Genomic DNA, 15898 nt, shown 5'->3' with positions numbered 1-15898 from the left:
AAAGGCCAAAAGTCTTCAAGAGTTAGTGAAGGGACACCTACCCTTGGGCCCATGGGTCCTTGGTCTCCTCGTGAACCAGGTTCTCCCTGTAACAGGAACATGGTGTTAGCAAAGCCTATCCCTTCACTTGTTTGAACTCAGGAGTAATTGTTCTCTGCTAGTCCTCCACAACAGCCTGCGAGTAGGCAGCTTGATTTTAAAATGCTCCTTTTCAGCTAAGTTTTGTACATGTAGGAATGAATGTTCAGCTACTGAGCCTGGAGTGGAGCTGTGCAGAAGCACTCTGTACCTTTTCCCCCCGTGACCCTTCAGCGCCAGGCCGGCCAACGTCACCAGCTTCTCCCTAAGAGAAAAAAAAAGGAAAAGGATGGGGTTTTGTATTGTGTGGAGGGGATGTGACTCCACTGCTGGTTTTGCATTCCCAGGAGGAAGGACTGCACCAGCCAAGCACCCCTGCTGAACCTTCTCCTCAGGTAACCCCAAATCTCCTGCTGTGACTACACCAGGTGCCCTTCTCTTCCACCCAGCACACAGGGAATATGCAGCATGAAGGAAAGCACCCAGTTCAGATCCAAAGTAAGTCCATAGGAGGGCTGTTCCAAGCACATCTGGGGTGGGATCTCAGTTTAAAGGCTCTTGGTGTCCTTTACCAAGGGCCAGGATTTTACTGCTGTTGCTCTTTGCAGAGGTAGAAGAGGAAGGGGAAAGCAGACTTGGAGGGCTTCCATCCTACCTCCTTGTGTCCACCCTGCCTCAGATACCACAGGAGCTAGAAGCTTTGATTCTGAACAATCGATTTTCATAGAGCCCAGAGGTGGTTTATTTGAGTACAAGGAGGGCATATTCCTCCCCAAAACACAGTTCACAAATTCTTTCACCTTCAGCATTTGAAACAACAAACTAGATCATCCTGCAGAACCTGATAGCCTTTCTGCAGGTAATTAGAGGTAGGCAGAAATCAAGGCAAACTTTGCCCCTCCTTGCACACCTTATGCTGGGTACAATCCCTCACAACACAAAACTCACTGGAGGAAAAGCCTCTCACCTTTGGTCCAGGGGGCCCAGGCAGACCTGGAGGGCCAGGTTCTCCCTTAATTCCCACCAGGGCATTCTCAGCACTTCCCTTCTCTCCCTGTTTGCAAGAAAGAACAAGCCATGTATCACAGTTCAGTATCTCCATGATTTCACTTGCCAAACTCTTTGCTTCGAGATAGGGCCCAAAACAAGGGCCATCAGCTGGCCTCTTGATAGCCCAGAAATGCCACTGCTCCAGAGCCACCAGCTGTCTAGGAACCAGGACAGCGCAGTCCAGCCTGTGGGCTCCACCTAGAGCCCTGCCAACAGTCACAGCTATCACCATCCCTTTGGTTGCAGTGCTGCTGCTTAGCCCCTATTCCCCAGAGCCACATAAAGCTGCCTGCAGACAGACCTCAACCCCCAGCCTTCAATTTGAACAGAACTGTTGAAACTGAGTTGATAAAACCACCTGGTGATGGCTTTTCTGGGTATGTCTGCTTCAGGCTGTAGTCACTAGCCAGCCAGTCAGCCCTGCAGACCACAACCTTTGCACAGAGCAGATACAAATGCAGAAAGCTTTGTTTGCACCAAGTTGTCATTACAGAATCACAGAATGGCAGGGGTTGGAAAGGACTTTTGGAGATCACGTAGTCCACTCTCCCTGCCAGAGCAGGTTCACCTACAGCAGGTTACACAGGATGGCATCTAGGCAGGCTTTGAATAACTCCAGAGATGGAGACTCCCCCACCTCTCTAGGCAGCCTGTTTCAGTAATCTACCACCCTCAAAGCACAGAAGTTCCTCCTCGTGTTTAGAGGGAACTGCCTATGTTCAAGTTTGTGCCCACTACCTCTTGTCCTGTCACTGGACACCATTGCAAAAAGCCTGGCCCCGTCGTGCTGACACCCACCCTTTCAGTATTGATAAGATCCCCACTCAGTCTTCTCTTCTCCAGGCTAAAAAGCCCCAAGTCCCTCAGCCTTTCTTCACAAGACAGATGTTCTAGCCCCCTAAACATCTTCATAGCCCCTTCAACCATACCCTTTCAAACAGTTCCCTGTCTTTCTTGAGGAGCCCAGAACTGGACACAATACTCCAGATGTGGTCTCGCCAAGGCAGAATAGAGGGGGAGGAGAACCTTCCTTGACCTACTGGCCACACTCTTATTGATGCCATTGGCCCTCTTGGCCACAAGGGCACATTAGCAACTCATGGTCAGCCTGGTGTTCCCCAGAACTCTCAGGTCTTTCTCCACAAAGCTGCTTGCCAGCAGGTCAGGCCCTTGTCCTTTCCTGAGATGGCCATGGCATTCAGTGCACTGTCCCCTTCACCAAAGGCAAAGGGCCCTGTGGAAGTCTGACTTGAACAATGTGACTTCTCTCCACATCTCAGAGCACAGGGGAAAACCAGAGTTGCTGTGCTCCTGCCCCGGGTCTCTCCCAGCACAATGCTACTCTTCCAACTCAGCACAGCAGTGCAGCACTCAAAAACCTCATCTGCCCCTCACATGTGGTGGATCTTGGAGCAGGAGGGAGGCCAAAATGTCACATTACATCTGAGGTCATGCTTTTAAAGGCGAACTAATGGAACACAATTACATGGCCATGTTCCTAGGAACACAGCCTCCCCCTCACTGCAAGAAGGCCCACAATTCCTCACAAAAAGGCATCCTTTGTGTGGCCCAGTCACATCTGTGGCTGGGGCTGACACCCAGATGAGCTCTGCAGAACGTGCTGCCAGATGCTGTGACAGTGACGTAAGAGTCATGAGCTGTGCATAGGAGGGAGGAAGGAAAGAAGACAAGAGTAGCCCCTCAAAAAAAAAAAAACAAAAAACAAACACAAAACAAACCACAACCAAAAAAAACAACCCACAAACAAACCAGAAAAGATGCAAACCTTCATTCCAGGGAGTCCAGGAAGCCCAGGGTCACCAGCTCGTCCCTTCTCACCCTGTTGACAAAACAGATGTGGTCAGGGTTGACTCTGCAGGACCTCCATCCTGGAGGAGGAGTCAAAGGATGATCCGCTCCTGGTTTTGAATCCTCTCTTCCTTCACTTTAGGCACAGAAAAGGCATTTTCCAGTGGTACCTGCTCAGGACAGTGACCTTTTCTCCTGTCCTTTTGATAATCTCTGGACATCATTTTACCATTTCTCTCCAAAGGAATTTGAGTGGGAAAGGCATCCAGGATGCCCCTGTGAGTTTTCCTTACCACTCTGGCCTGCTAAACCCTTTTCCCTGACAGGCCTTTAGTGCAGGCTCTCCACATTCCATACACCCAGAAAAATTGTTGCCTGGCGTGAATTTTATTTGGAGAGCAGGACTTTGTCCATGCCCTGATGGTTCAGCTCTTTTCACAGAAACCATCCACTGCCTGAGTCCATCCCAGTTTCTACACCTCCTCATTACACTATGAATTACACTCCTCTGTTTTGGCAAAGATCTCACAACCAGCATTCCCACTCCTCCCAAGGGGCGTTTCCTTCTCCTGTTCCCTAACTCCAAACCCCAGTCTCATCACACTCTTAAAAACAAAGGCAGTGCAGTGTCTCAGTCAGCAGCCAAGCTCTGTGACAAATACTTGTTGTGAAAAGCAGTGAAAACAGGGGTAGCAAAAATGGCAAAGGCAGGTGATGATGCCTGGAGAGCAAGGCCTGCAGGCTGAGCTGCATGAGGCACCATAGAGATGATCAATGTCACCAGGCAGTGAGCAATGGAGGGCACCCAGCAATCACTTGGTGAAGTGGCTTTGCTTAGTTCACCACGATGTCTGGGTCATCTTTTGAATAAAGACCACTCATTGAGCACCAATAATGTTGAAGCTAATTTCTATTCAGCCCATTCCACCCAGCTGGCTACAGTATCCTGCTCTGTAGTCTGCATTTTGCAAGGCCAGGGAGCGTGATATTAGAGGTTTCTATTGCTATAAAGAGATGTTCCATGTCCATCATGCAATCCTCACACCTCCAAGGCTTACCAACTTGCACAGATTACAAAGAACAATCCAAAACCTTTCCCCCAGCTGGTGCCTACCTCTCCCCACAGCAGCAGTACACTGCATCGGCATGGCAAGCGCAGAGCTCCTCCTGGGGCCACGCTGCTGCCTGCAGAGGCTGGTGCTGCACACCAGTCTCATCAGACCTCAAGGGCACAATATCTGACATGCAGAGGACTTGCATCAATGCTCCAGGAAGAGTCATGCACTGGTGATTCCATGGAAAATAATTGACTAGCAGCAATTTTATTTTTTGAGACAATTCTAGAGTGCAGTGACCCTTTGCTCTAAGGTAATTTGGCTTTCAGCCACCTGTAAGGACCCCATCAGCTTTCCTCCCCCACCAGAGCCTCCACATTGCTGCCACAAACTAAGGCTTCTCTTCCTGGAATGAAGAAAAACATTTGCAGAACCTCACACCCAAGGAAAAGGTTTGGCCTTTGGGGTTTTTGTAAGGAGGCAATCTCTATTCCTGTTCCAGTCCTCTGTGAACCCCCGATTCTGCCTTGCTCCATTTTTGGCACCCTACTTTTCACTCAAGCACTAGTTTTCAATCCACATGCCCATAGGGGCTGCTGCAAACATCCTGTGCTGCTAGAACAGGAGTGTAGAGAAGCAGGTTTCTTGAGGTAAGATTACTGAGTCCCTCTTTAGGGTGATATTTCTGGAGCTGAAAGATGTAGCACTGTCCTTAATTGTCCCCAGGACAAGCCTGCATCCCAGGCATCTCATGCTGCCCTGCCTGCCACTAGCCCCTCACATCCTGCAAGCAGAAACAGGCAAACACACTTCACCAAGGGGGCAAAAGCCAGGACAGGACACATAATCCCCACAAGCACGACAATGCCACGCAAAGCAGGCTCCCGCCAGCTCCCGCTCGCAGGAACGCAGCACAGCACTGCCAGGACACCAAGCCCAAACACACAATATCCTACCCGCTGCCCCCTCTTCCCTGGCAAACCTGGGGGGCCCATCCTCCCTGGGACTCCAGGATCTCCCTTGGTGGGGAAGAAAAGAGACAGAGAACACGCCTGTTAGATGGCTGTTGCATGCTGTAACCTAAACCAGCCTCCAGCAAGAGGAACCAGCTGCTCAGAACCCAGACAACCGCTTGGTGATGGGGAGTGACAGAGTATTTCTGTGCTGTGTCCACAGCGGGAGCTCAAACCAGGTCACACTACACAGAGAGAGAAGACTGTGCAGGGCAGTTCACAGGGTGCATGACAGGAGAACAGCCCCAGGCAGGATCATGAGAAGACTTTTGGTGGACACAGAAGTACTGAGAGGCAGAATGGGACAAGTGAGAGGGGAGGGTGAATATACTTGCTAAGCAAAGTGTGCTCTGTGTGTTTTGTGGAGTAAGGAGGGAAGAAGGAAGGCAGCTGCAGGGTACAGCAGAAGGGGCTGTAGAAGATGATTGGGGGCTAGAACATCTGTCTTGTGAAGAAAGGCTGAGGGACTTGGGGCTTTTTAGCCTGGAGAAAATTTAGGGGGAGGATCTTATCAATGCTTATAAATACTTAAAGGGTGGGTATCAGGAGGATGGGGCCAGTCATTTTTCAGTGGTGCCCAGTGATAGGACAAGGAGTACCAGGCAGAAGTTTGAACATAAGAAGTTCTTTCTAAATATGAGGAGGCACTTCTTTGTTTTGAGGGTGGTAGATCACTGAAAGAGGCTGCCCAGAGAAGTGATAGAGTTTCCATTCATTAAGTCATTCAAAGCCTGCCTGGACACTTTCCTGGGCAACCTGCTCTAGGTGAACCTGATTTGGCAGGGGGGTTGGACTAGATGATCTTCAGAGGTCCCTTCCAACCCCTATCATTACATGATTCTGTGTGTTCCCATCAACACAAACATAAGCAGATTGCAGGGAATCTCTGTAGCATGGTCCCCTCTCTCAGGTGGCATCACTGCTATGCTACTACCATTTTGCTTGTACTGGCAGGTGCCATTAGGTTCTGAATTTGGGCACTAGGAAGTACAGAGCCATTCCTCAGCTGCCCTGAGAGGGAAAAGAAAGAAATATAAAAATAAACCAGAAATGCAGGCTCAAAGCAAAGACTTCTGAGAGTACCTTTTCTCCTGGAGTTCCAGGCTCACCCTAGTGAGGAAGAGACAGAAAAACAAAGTGAAAAAACGGGAGAAGAGAGTACAACTCCTGCCCAAGCTGTCAGAGTGAAGGAAAGAACATTCACCAGTGGATGACTTGGGCTTGCAAATAAGGGCATGAGGAAGCTTCCGATGCATATTTGTGCCTGAAGCTTATTTTATCTTCATTAGCCAGCTCCGAGGTTGCTGTGAGAAGCTGGCAAGTCTCAGGCAAATGGCTTTAATAAAACTGAGGGTAAGGAGTACTTCAAGAGAAGTTTCACCAGGTACAAGAAAGCATAACTAAGGCAAGACTCATCTGCTGGCGTTATGGAATTTGCCTGGTCCTAGCTCTGTGTGCACAGGAGCAAAGCAAGGCTGTGGTTGCTGCCGGGCTTGGAGAGAAGCTGTGTTGACAGAGGATCAGTGTGGCATAGAGGAGGAAAATCACCAGGCCCTGGAGATAACTTCTCTATCTCTACCTTTTTCCCTCTGGAACCGGAGGAGTCGGGACAACAGGTCGTTGTTTCAGCGCACATCATGGGTCCCCGGGATAACTTTTAGTCCCTGAGCCTGCAGCTGGCCCTTCGCGCGGTCGCCATCCTGACCACTGCTCTCCAAGCCGCAGCCGGAGCTGCGCTCTTTGGCAGAAGCCGCAGCAGTTCTGCTACTGCCCTTTAGTGGGAGCTGTCCGACCATTTTCCTCTTGCCTTGCGCTCTCCTAACTCTAGCCCTTGCTCTCAAGCCAGACCCACTCAAGACACGGCAGCGCCGTGTGAAACTGACCTTCATCCCTGCGGTAGCCGTCCCGGGAGCGCCCTGCAGAGAGAGGAAAGACAGAAACACCTCATTTGAAAACAATTTGATGCCAGCTTTCACAAACAGAACAGTATCAGGCAAGTGGAACTCAAAAGGCAACAGCCACATCTTTTCCTTTCCAAAACTCAGAAGGAATGCTGTAACAGCACACAGCACGCATCATTAGTCACCTGTGGCAGTTGCTCTGTTTTCCAGAAAGCTCTTCCAAAGGCAGGCACCATGAGCACAACCCAGTCAAGACAATCAGATTTCTACCCTCCCCTGGTTTCGGTCCTGCCAGCAAAGCATTGGCCAACAAGCAGGACAGTGTCAAATAACCAAGGAATACAAAGACAGACTGAGGATGGAGCACTTCATTCAGCACTTGATCTGGGATACAATGGCTGAAGCATCCCCAGAAAGGCCAACTCCTATTCCAGAGCCTCGGTCTTACTATTTCCCCTCATTCTGTTTTTATCACAGAAGACAAACCCTGCAGTAAAATGTTTTCAGGAGGGCTCTGAAGCCAGCCACCTTAGGAGGAAAAAGAAAGCCTTCCAAGCACTGCAATCCAGGCATCATTCTGCAGCGCAGAGCAAGCTGTCATCATGAGACCACAGAGTCCAGCCTGTCCTGCAATCTGAGACAGCTGCTTCCAAACCCCAGGAGACAGCTGCTCCCAAACCCCAGGAGACAGCTGCTCCCACAGGGGCAGTCACATTTCCCTCGACATCATGGATGCAAAAAGCAGGCCTTCCCTATCAACCCTCTGCTCTGAAACCTCTGTATGCCCTATGTTAGTATTAGTTAGGTCCTGGTGAAAAGATCCAGTTACAAAAGAGTATATGAGGGATAACAAAGGTCTAAGGAGAGGGGAGGAGGTGAAGTAGTGTTAGAAGTTGGGAAATGAGAGGGGTTGGGATGTAGCATGAGACAGAGAGGAGGACTGGGAGCCAAGTTCAAAGTGAAAAGAGCTTGGAAAAGTTCAAACAAGGAGGACTGGGGAGCCAGAGAGCAGCAGGATCATACCTCTCAGCTTTCTGAAACAGAAATCGGGGACAAAGCTAAAAAACACAAGGACAGAAGATGGAGATCAGGGATTCTATGCAATAAACAGGGGGAACAAAAAGCATTCCAGATTGTCTCAGGGGTCAGTAAGTTTTAGTGAACACGGGCTAGAGTCATGAAAGGGATTACGTGCAGCAAGTGCCATGGGTTAGACTTCCATGGTGCATTTGGGGTGCCTGTTCCTCACTCTTTGGCCTTTCAGTGGCAGCAAATGCAGATGGTGTTATTCTCTAGTACTCATCCCAGCACTGCAGTGCACACACATGCAGTCTTGCTCACACTGGCCCTGATTCACTGCTGCATTAGTCCAGGTTCATACTTGCATCATCCTACTGATGGCAGGGGGCTGGCACACATCGCTGAAGGCTGAGGTGGTCACTTGGGACCCCCAATTTCCAGAGAGCCAATTCCCTACAAACATCAGCACCCAGCCACTCTCACTAGTGGAAAGCATCAAGATCCTGATGTTGCAAGACAGCATCGGACTGGGCATGCCATTTGCTGTGTAAAACACTTCTTCCCCCACCATCTCCTCGATAAATTAGACTCCATGTTTTGCAATTTAGAAGCAGAAAGAATTCAGCTGAGGATGGTCATTGACTAAGAGACACACACACAAATCCAGGTGATGCTTGCGCATCAGGGACAGTCGAGTGGTACAGGTGAGACCAGGCAGACAAGCGTCACTCCACTGTTCACAAGGTACCTTAGTGCCATGTCTTCCTGGCAGCCCTGGCATTCCTCTCTCCCCCTGGAAGCAGAGCAGGAAACACAAAGAAAAAGAGCAAGAGACACAAGGTGAGTCCTCCCAGGGCTCCGTGAGGAGGACCTAGGTGATGAGGAAGCCTTCTGGGTGAGGTGGGCCACAAACTATTTCCCCATCCTACTCTCATCAAACTGACCCCCTTAGCCAGGGCTGTTTCCCATCAGTGGTACCTCTCAAGCCTGTTGTGTGCAGCAAAACTCAACCCTGCTGGAGTACCAGAGTGACAGTCCTGGGAACAAAGGCAGCCTGTGTCCTGCTACCACATCCCATGCCACAGCATGCTGCAGGGCAGAGCCTGCAGTGACTATGGAATGAACAAAGTTACCTGGAGGAACAGAAAATCCAGGGCGTGCCCTGGATTGTTAGCCTGAATTTTATTTGGGGGTAAGTGGGAAATAAAACACCTTGAGAAAATCTGCACACTGCAGCCAACTTTGGTTTGGGTGTTTAGTCCTTGCTTGGAAGGTCTGCTCATCAGGGAAATGCACACATGCTTGTTTTAAAAGCACTTTTTGTAGTTGTGGCATCCTGTAAACTGTTTTGTAAAGCATTGCCCACATGACCTGGGCAGGGTGGGCACCTCCTGCCCTGTGCTGCACCCTGAACTGTAGCATTTTCAGCTCTAAGAAAAGGAAAACAATACTTATGAGTGCTTTGTACTGGCCAAAGAGAGAGACACTTTCTCTCCCCCTCCTTTCTCACCTGCACTCCCTGTTTTTTATCTCAAATGAGACCAAGCAGAGAAGAGCAGTGATTTGTGCTGGGAGCACCCACAGTACTTGCTGAGCACAGAGCAGTCCTGCATGTGAAAGCAATCCCCCATCACAGGGACATTCCTGGAAGAAGCCACCTGCCTGAAAGGCTGTTTAATTATTTAGCCCTACAAAAGCAAAGACACCTCAGAAAGAGGCAGCAAGGCAGCCCCTTAGAGGGGGCAAGTTACAGAGCAACCATCCTACACCTCATTTTCTGCTGATGGCCTCAGCCCACTCGCACAGCCCCCACTGGCACCACCAGGGTCACAAAGGCACAAGAGTTAATTAGAGAGCAGGAACAGCAAACAGGACACTGCACCATTAAAGAGCAGAAAGAAGCCCCAGAGGTAAAGCCAGAGAAATAGCAAGAAAAACAAGTCTCCAGAACATCTTTAAACCCTTAAGTATTTGAAAACCATAGTAGTACAGCAAGTATCCACTGTGCTGTGCTTTTGTGATCCCTCGGTTCCACAGCCAGGCAGCAGCAGCCCACCAAAATCAGCACCAGAATGGTGCAGCCAAGCCAGAAGCTGGGCAGCATCACCAAAGGGTGATTATGAAAAGCAAAATGCCCAGGGCATCTCCTCAGTGAACTCTAGGAAGGTGGTCAGCAGTACCTTTCTGCTCTCCTGAGCTTCATGCTGATTTGGGAGATACCTGCCCAGGCTCTCTGGAAGAGTTAGGCTACACCTCTCTGCTTCACTACAGAGAGCCTCATGCTACCTTTTCCCTACACATGGTATGAGCATTTTTATATGCACTGGGTGCCAACCAGGACAGAACATCTCCCGTGTTGATCAGCTCATTGGCAGTCCTGGCTGTGAGCTGCCAAGTCAAACAGAGAACCTTCCTTTTAACTCCCTGTTGTGAAAGGCAGATGATGAAGGCCAGGTTGGATGAAGCCTTGAGTGACCTGGTCTAGTAGAGGGTGTCTCTGCCCATGGCAGGGGGGTTGGTGCTAGATGATGTTTAAGGTGCATGAATCTGAGGGCTTATTGAGCGAGGCTGTGGGCAGTGCCTTTGCTGCTCTTTCCTCAGAGCATGAAGAAAAGCTTTATCCTAAAGACCTTTCAAACAAACAAAAACCCCAAACCAACCAAACAAAAAAGCACAAAGAAAACATCAGTAAATGATGTAAATTACCTTCATGGGACACTGAAATAGGAGTCAAGTATGAGCAAAGTACAAATGGTATCTGCAGAAGGTAATAGCTAAGAGAGAATCTATGTTGTGCAGCATCTGTTACTGGGTGGAAGGAAGTTACTAAAGGAACAAGGGGTCTGTGTGGAACCAGCAAGCCTCTTCAGGCCTAAAATGTTCTTCACTACCAGCAAAGGAAGAACTGGTCACTATAGCTAAACCATGAATCAGACTGTTTGCCTAGGGCTCCTCAAAACAAAGAGAAGGTAATATCCAGCCCAGGCAACTGGATCCAAAGCTGGAAGTGCTAAAAGCCTTCTAGATCTTCCTTGGTGGCAGGATGACAGAAAGAAGCTATTTCCAGAGGCAACAAATGCATGTGCTCTTGGATGTCCAGGAGCTGCTACCAGGTCATGTCTGGCTGCTGATTTCAGGGTATGTCTGCACTTCACTTTCAATTCCTCTGAGCAAAGAAGAGAGGAAGTCGAGAGAAAAGTGATCCTGACAATAATAAATGAATGTCTGTGTGTGACAGAAGAGGCTGCTTTGGGGCTGGGGAAGTGCCCCTTTGGAGGTGCAGTTTAGTACCACAAAAAGCATTGTGGGTTTCCTCTCCACTCTGTGAAGTGGCCCAAGGGCTCAAGTAGCACAAGAAGGTCTCCAGGGTTGCCCTGAATTGTTGGTCTCTAACACAGGGCAGGGAAAGCTCTTTCCTGTGGATGACCCTGAGGCATCGCTGGGAGACCTGGAGACTTCCCCTTTGCTGGAGCCTGAATGAAGGGCAGGTTAGTCCCTCAAGCATGCAAAGCAGGTGTCTGCTAGCAGTGAAATGTGGGAGTATACACAGAGGCGGAACAGTTTCTCCTCCCAGCATTTTCTCCATCCCAGGCCACACTCTGACTTTGGTTCTCCAGTTCAGCTTAATGGGAGAGCAGTTGGGATAGAAGTAAACACAGAAGCAAACAAACTCCTAGCCCCTAAAACAGTTCTGGGTGCAGTTCTGCTTTCTGGTACAAACCAGAAGCAATGCCTTTGTGCCTGATGAAACTATGCTGATGTGAAAATGGATATGGGGCAACCCTGGGACTCTACGTGCACCACGATATTTCTCAGGTAGCATTGCTTTCTTGTAGGAAAGCAATTGCTGCCTTTCTAGTCAATGATTAACCCAGAACCTGCAATCCCACAGGACAGTTCTTTAAACCCAACATAACACATCCACAGCCTAGAATAAGGATGGAGAGAGACTGTTTATAAAGGCCTGTAGTGATAGGATGAGGGGCAGAGATTTCAGATTAGAGAAGAGTGGATTTAGATTGGATGTCAGGAACAAATTCTTTAGCATGAGGGTGGTGGAGCACTGGAACAGGTTGCCCGGGGAGGTAATTGAGGCCCCATCCCTGGAGATATTCAAGGCAAGGCTTGACAGGTCTCTGGGCAACCTAACCTAGTTGTGGATGTCCCTGCTTACTGCAGGGGGGTTGGACTGAATGACCTTTGGAGGTCCCTTCCAACCCAAACCATTCTATGATTTTATATTAAGTTCTGAGGGGGCTTTTTCTCCCTTCAAGTAGTAATCCACCCAGATGGAAAAAAAAGATACAGAAAGTGTACATACTGTGGGATAAATGAGATGCAAGCCACACACTAAATACTTGGAATGCACATGCCACAGTTATTGCCTTTCAAAACATTACAGGGCCAGCCTTTTCTCATGATGTCTAAGATGTATGGCATGACACAGTACACTCCGGTTGTCATGAACGCTTGCCAATGTTGTAATGTTTTAAGCACAGTCTACATTGAGTAATAGACTTTAAATATATGGGTACAGTCAATTGCAGTCAAATAGATAACATCTGGGCATGGGCCATATGAGCCTGTAAAAAAGCATCCAGAAACAGACAGAAAATCCTGGTGCCAAACCTCAGCCCGAGTTGCAGGGTTTGAGTGGATTTGATGTGTCAGCTAACCAGATTTTATGAGGAAACCCCAACCTAGGCCTTCTAATGGGGAGATGTAACAAATCATTAGCAAGCTTCATACTCAGAGAAATGCCTTTGGTAAGAAGAGAATTCCACCAAATGGATAAAGGCTGCTTTTGTTGCCTGTGCTTGCAGGGCCTGCCTGTGCTTAATCAGAGCACAGATGTGTACTCCATTAAATACCCCACAGAGCTGCCTCAGACCCAACTTCCTCTTACAACCCATCAGCCCAAGGAGCAGCATCTCCCACATGATCTACCACCACCAGAAAAACATATTCCTTGTGCCTACCTTTATGCCAGCGTCCCCTTTTTCACCCTGCACAGCAAAGAAAAGAGAGGAAACAGAGAGAAGGACAGTGAATGTGAAGAGAAATCGAGCAAGCAGCACTATCCTAGCAGCAAGGGCCAAAGAGAAGGTGGCTACAAGAGGGAGGGTGTGATAAACGCAACCCCAGGCCTCCAGAGAGCCAGTTCCCGATAATAACATAGCGCCAGCCTGAAGGCTGTCTGCAGCCCACCCCTCCCTGGGAATGCAGAGCAGTTTGTGTCAGTGGAGTGGAAGCTGGAGGTGCACTGATGCTTTCCTACATGGTTTGGATGTAGACAAAGCATCAACCCATTTCATGGGCCAGAGTATCCTCGTTCTGCCAGCCTTAATGCAGAAGGCTCTAAGGAACAGGTCAGGTTTTATTCTTCAGTGAGGACCTGTTCCTGGCCCTAGTTCAGGACAGCAGGGAATTGCTCTGGTCAAAAGATGTCCAGGCCCTTTAGAGAGGAGCAAGTTTCTCTATTTCCATTGCTTATACCATACTCTAGAGAAATGCCTCCAGCCCCTGACCTTCTCTATTCCCTTAGCATGTCTCTACGTTTGGGTGCCACTGATCTGCCCTTGGGAGATGGCCCCACTGACTCTGAGTTTAAGGGTTACCTTGGGGCCAGTAGCTCCAGGGAGGCCATGTGCACCAGGCAGGCCTGACTCGCCCACCTCACCCTGAGGAAGAGAAGAAAGAAAACAGAAGAAGCAGCAAACACAGTAAGCAGAAAAGAAAAAAAAAAAAAAAGATCTTGTCTCTGTGTGAGAGGAGTACCATTCTGCATCAAGATGCTCAGAGTGTGAAACATATGGATTGAAGGGAGTGGTCTCATGGTCATATATGAGATCAGAGCTAACATCTTTCCTTAGCTCTTTATCCTCTTTTCTCTTTTGACCCACTCACCAAGGAAGATTTTTCTCCCCTGCTTTCACCCATTCTTTCCACCTCTCCCAGAGAAAGGTCACAACCTCAGGCTCATTCCTCTGAGATCAGGGCAGGCTCTTTGCTACGCAAGTAAATTAGCCAGACAAGTTCTTTCATGTAAGAGGAGCTGGTAGGAGAGGCCCTCACTGTGAGGTCATTGCCGGGACCCCCTCACCGCTCCCATGTGCCGAGAGCCCAGCACACACAGAACAGGATGGGCCCTTAATGGAAAAACCAACGGCTCCCTGCCCTGGAAGAAGAGGCAATAAATCGCCTCTGTCTGCAGGAGCGGGCTGTGGTCCGCTGGGGCTATAATTTCCACTTCCTGACATAACAAAAACTTCTCAGTTTATACAGAACTAATCAAAAAGCTCTCAGGTCTTGCCATTTTGCACGCAGAGCACCCATAAAGCAACGTGGAGATAACACGGGACACAGGACTCCTTGTCTGCCCGGAACATTCGCCTTCCCCTTCTCCAGCTGACATCTCTTTAGCAGTACCTCTTCATTCCCTCTCTCCCCTTTGATCTTCTTTTGTGTCTTTCTCCTCTCTCTCTTTCTCTGACTCTTCATTACACTCTCTGGGCTTGACCACCCTGCTGTTAATTAGCTGCTGCTGAAGGTCTCTGGCCACTGCCAGCTTCTGCCTTTTAACCTGGACCAGGATATGTTCTTTCCTGCTTTATTCTAGACAGCAAATACATAGCTAAGGATTTGGTCCTTTCTAGGCTCCTGTTCAGGTCTGGATGCACAAAAGGTATGTTTCAGCCAGGAAGCAAGTGTGGAGAGGCACACAAATGGGGAGAAGTCTGTACCATTTAACTGGAAAATTCAAGACATATCTGGGTCCAGCTTTTCTTTACACAGATAACATCAGGGGATCTGTGGGCCTGTCACAGCCCCATGTCCAGCAATAGCAAGGCTCAGCAGAGGGCTCCAAAGGAGTCCACAGATTTGCAACCATGATCCCACAAGGCATCAGTGCAGCTTAATTCATTTAACAGTATTAAAGTTCCCTTTCTTACCTTTCTGCCAGGGTATCCCTGAATCCCGGGATCTCCCTGCAAAAGTTAAAAAGACAAAAGAAAGTCTAAGGCTTAGTCTAAGAAGGACAAATCCCTGCCCTTTTCCCTGGAGCAATGCTGGGATAGAAAGGCTTTCCATGGGGAAAATTCACTTTTTGCTTACTGGGTGGGTCCCTGACCCTTCAGACTTGTTACTTGCACTAAACTAGGCAGGAAAGGCATTGCCAGCTCTGTGCCCCAGCTTTGGGGTTCCCATTTCCTCACCCTGGCTACACATCTCCAATACAAAGAATTAGGGGTGGGTGGCTGCAGCTGAAAAACAACAACACCACCCCCCCACACCCCCACCCCACGCACTTTGGCAAGTGAATAAATGGGAAACTCTGGTGGAGTTAACAATAGGCATTGCAAAATCAGTTCCTGAAGCACTGGCAAACACTTTGAGAATGGAAGAAGCCAATAAAGCTGTGTGTGGCAAAGAATGTTGCAAGAGGGGCTGATGAGGCGTGCCTTGCTCAGCCAAGATGCAGCTCAGACGTGTCGCCTGGACAAAACCCATGAGTCAGCACACGGGCTGGGCCCCAAAGGCAATGCTGAGCTGGGTTAGAAATCTTGCTCAGTTATTTGATGTGACTTCCTCTCCCTCTCTTCCACCCTTCAAAATGCACACATTGCTCCTTAGCAGGAGCAGCCAGCTCTGTTCATCAGCCTGCTCCCTCTAAGCGAGGTGAGATGTCTCACCTTTGGTCCAGGAGGCCCAGGCAAGCCCTGCAGATAAAATCAAAACAGAGACTGGGGTTGGCAAATGTAGATGCTACATGGTCTGCAGGGTGATGAGACATGACAACTGCTTTGGTCTGAAATGTCCCTTCGCAGACACAATTTGCACTGGTGAGCTCAAACACCTCCAATCTGTTCTTTGTGTAGATGAATACCATCTTAACCATACATCTCAATAAACTCCTGCCCACAGTGTTCTATCCCCCCAGGCCTGATCTCACTGAATCTGAAGACCAGAA

General features: G+C 49.1%; 1 protein-coding gene across 1 annotated transcript in view; it reads right to left on the bottom strand.

Moving 5' to 3' along the window:
• COL13A1 (collagen type XIII alpha 1 chain) overlaps positions 1-15898 on the bottom strand; it is a 98822-nt gene that overhangs the window by 27807 nt on the left and 55117 nt on the right. The window contains exons 16-27 of the mRNA XM_054382406.1: positions 15621-15647; positions 14880-14915; positions 13545-13607; positions 12906-12932; positions 8675-8719; positions 6889-6921; positions 6089-6115; positions 4949-5011; positions 2915-2968; positions 1046-1132; positions 290-343; positions 42-86 (exon numbers count right to left, since the gene is read on the bottom strand). Coding sequence (XP_054238381.1) covers positions 42-86; positions 290-343; positions 1046-1132; positions 2915-2968; positions 4949-5011; positions 6089-6115; positions 6889-6921; positions 8675-8719; positions 12906-12932; positions 13545-13607; positions 14880-14915; positions 15621-15647 — 561 coding nt within the window. The remainder of the gene's footprint in view (positions 1-41; positions 87-289; positions 344-1045; positions 1133-2914; positions 2969-4948; positions 5012-6088; positions 6116-6888; positions 6922-8674; positions 8720-12905; positions 12933-13544; positions 13608-14879; positions 14916-15620; positions 15648-15898) is intronic.

This window comes from Indicator indicator, chromosome 7 (genome assembly GCF_027791375.1).
Source record: "Indicator indicator isolate 239-I01 chromosome 7, UM_Iind_1.1, whole genome shotgun sequence".
NCBI lineage: Eukaryota > Metazoa > Chordata > Aves > Piciformes > Indicatoridae > Indicator > Indicator indicator.
The sequence above is the reverse complement of the archived record's forward strand: the minus strand, read 5'-3'. Positions and strand labels throughout refer to the sequence as shown.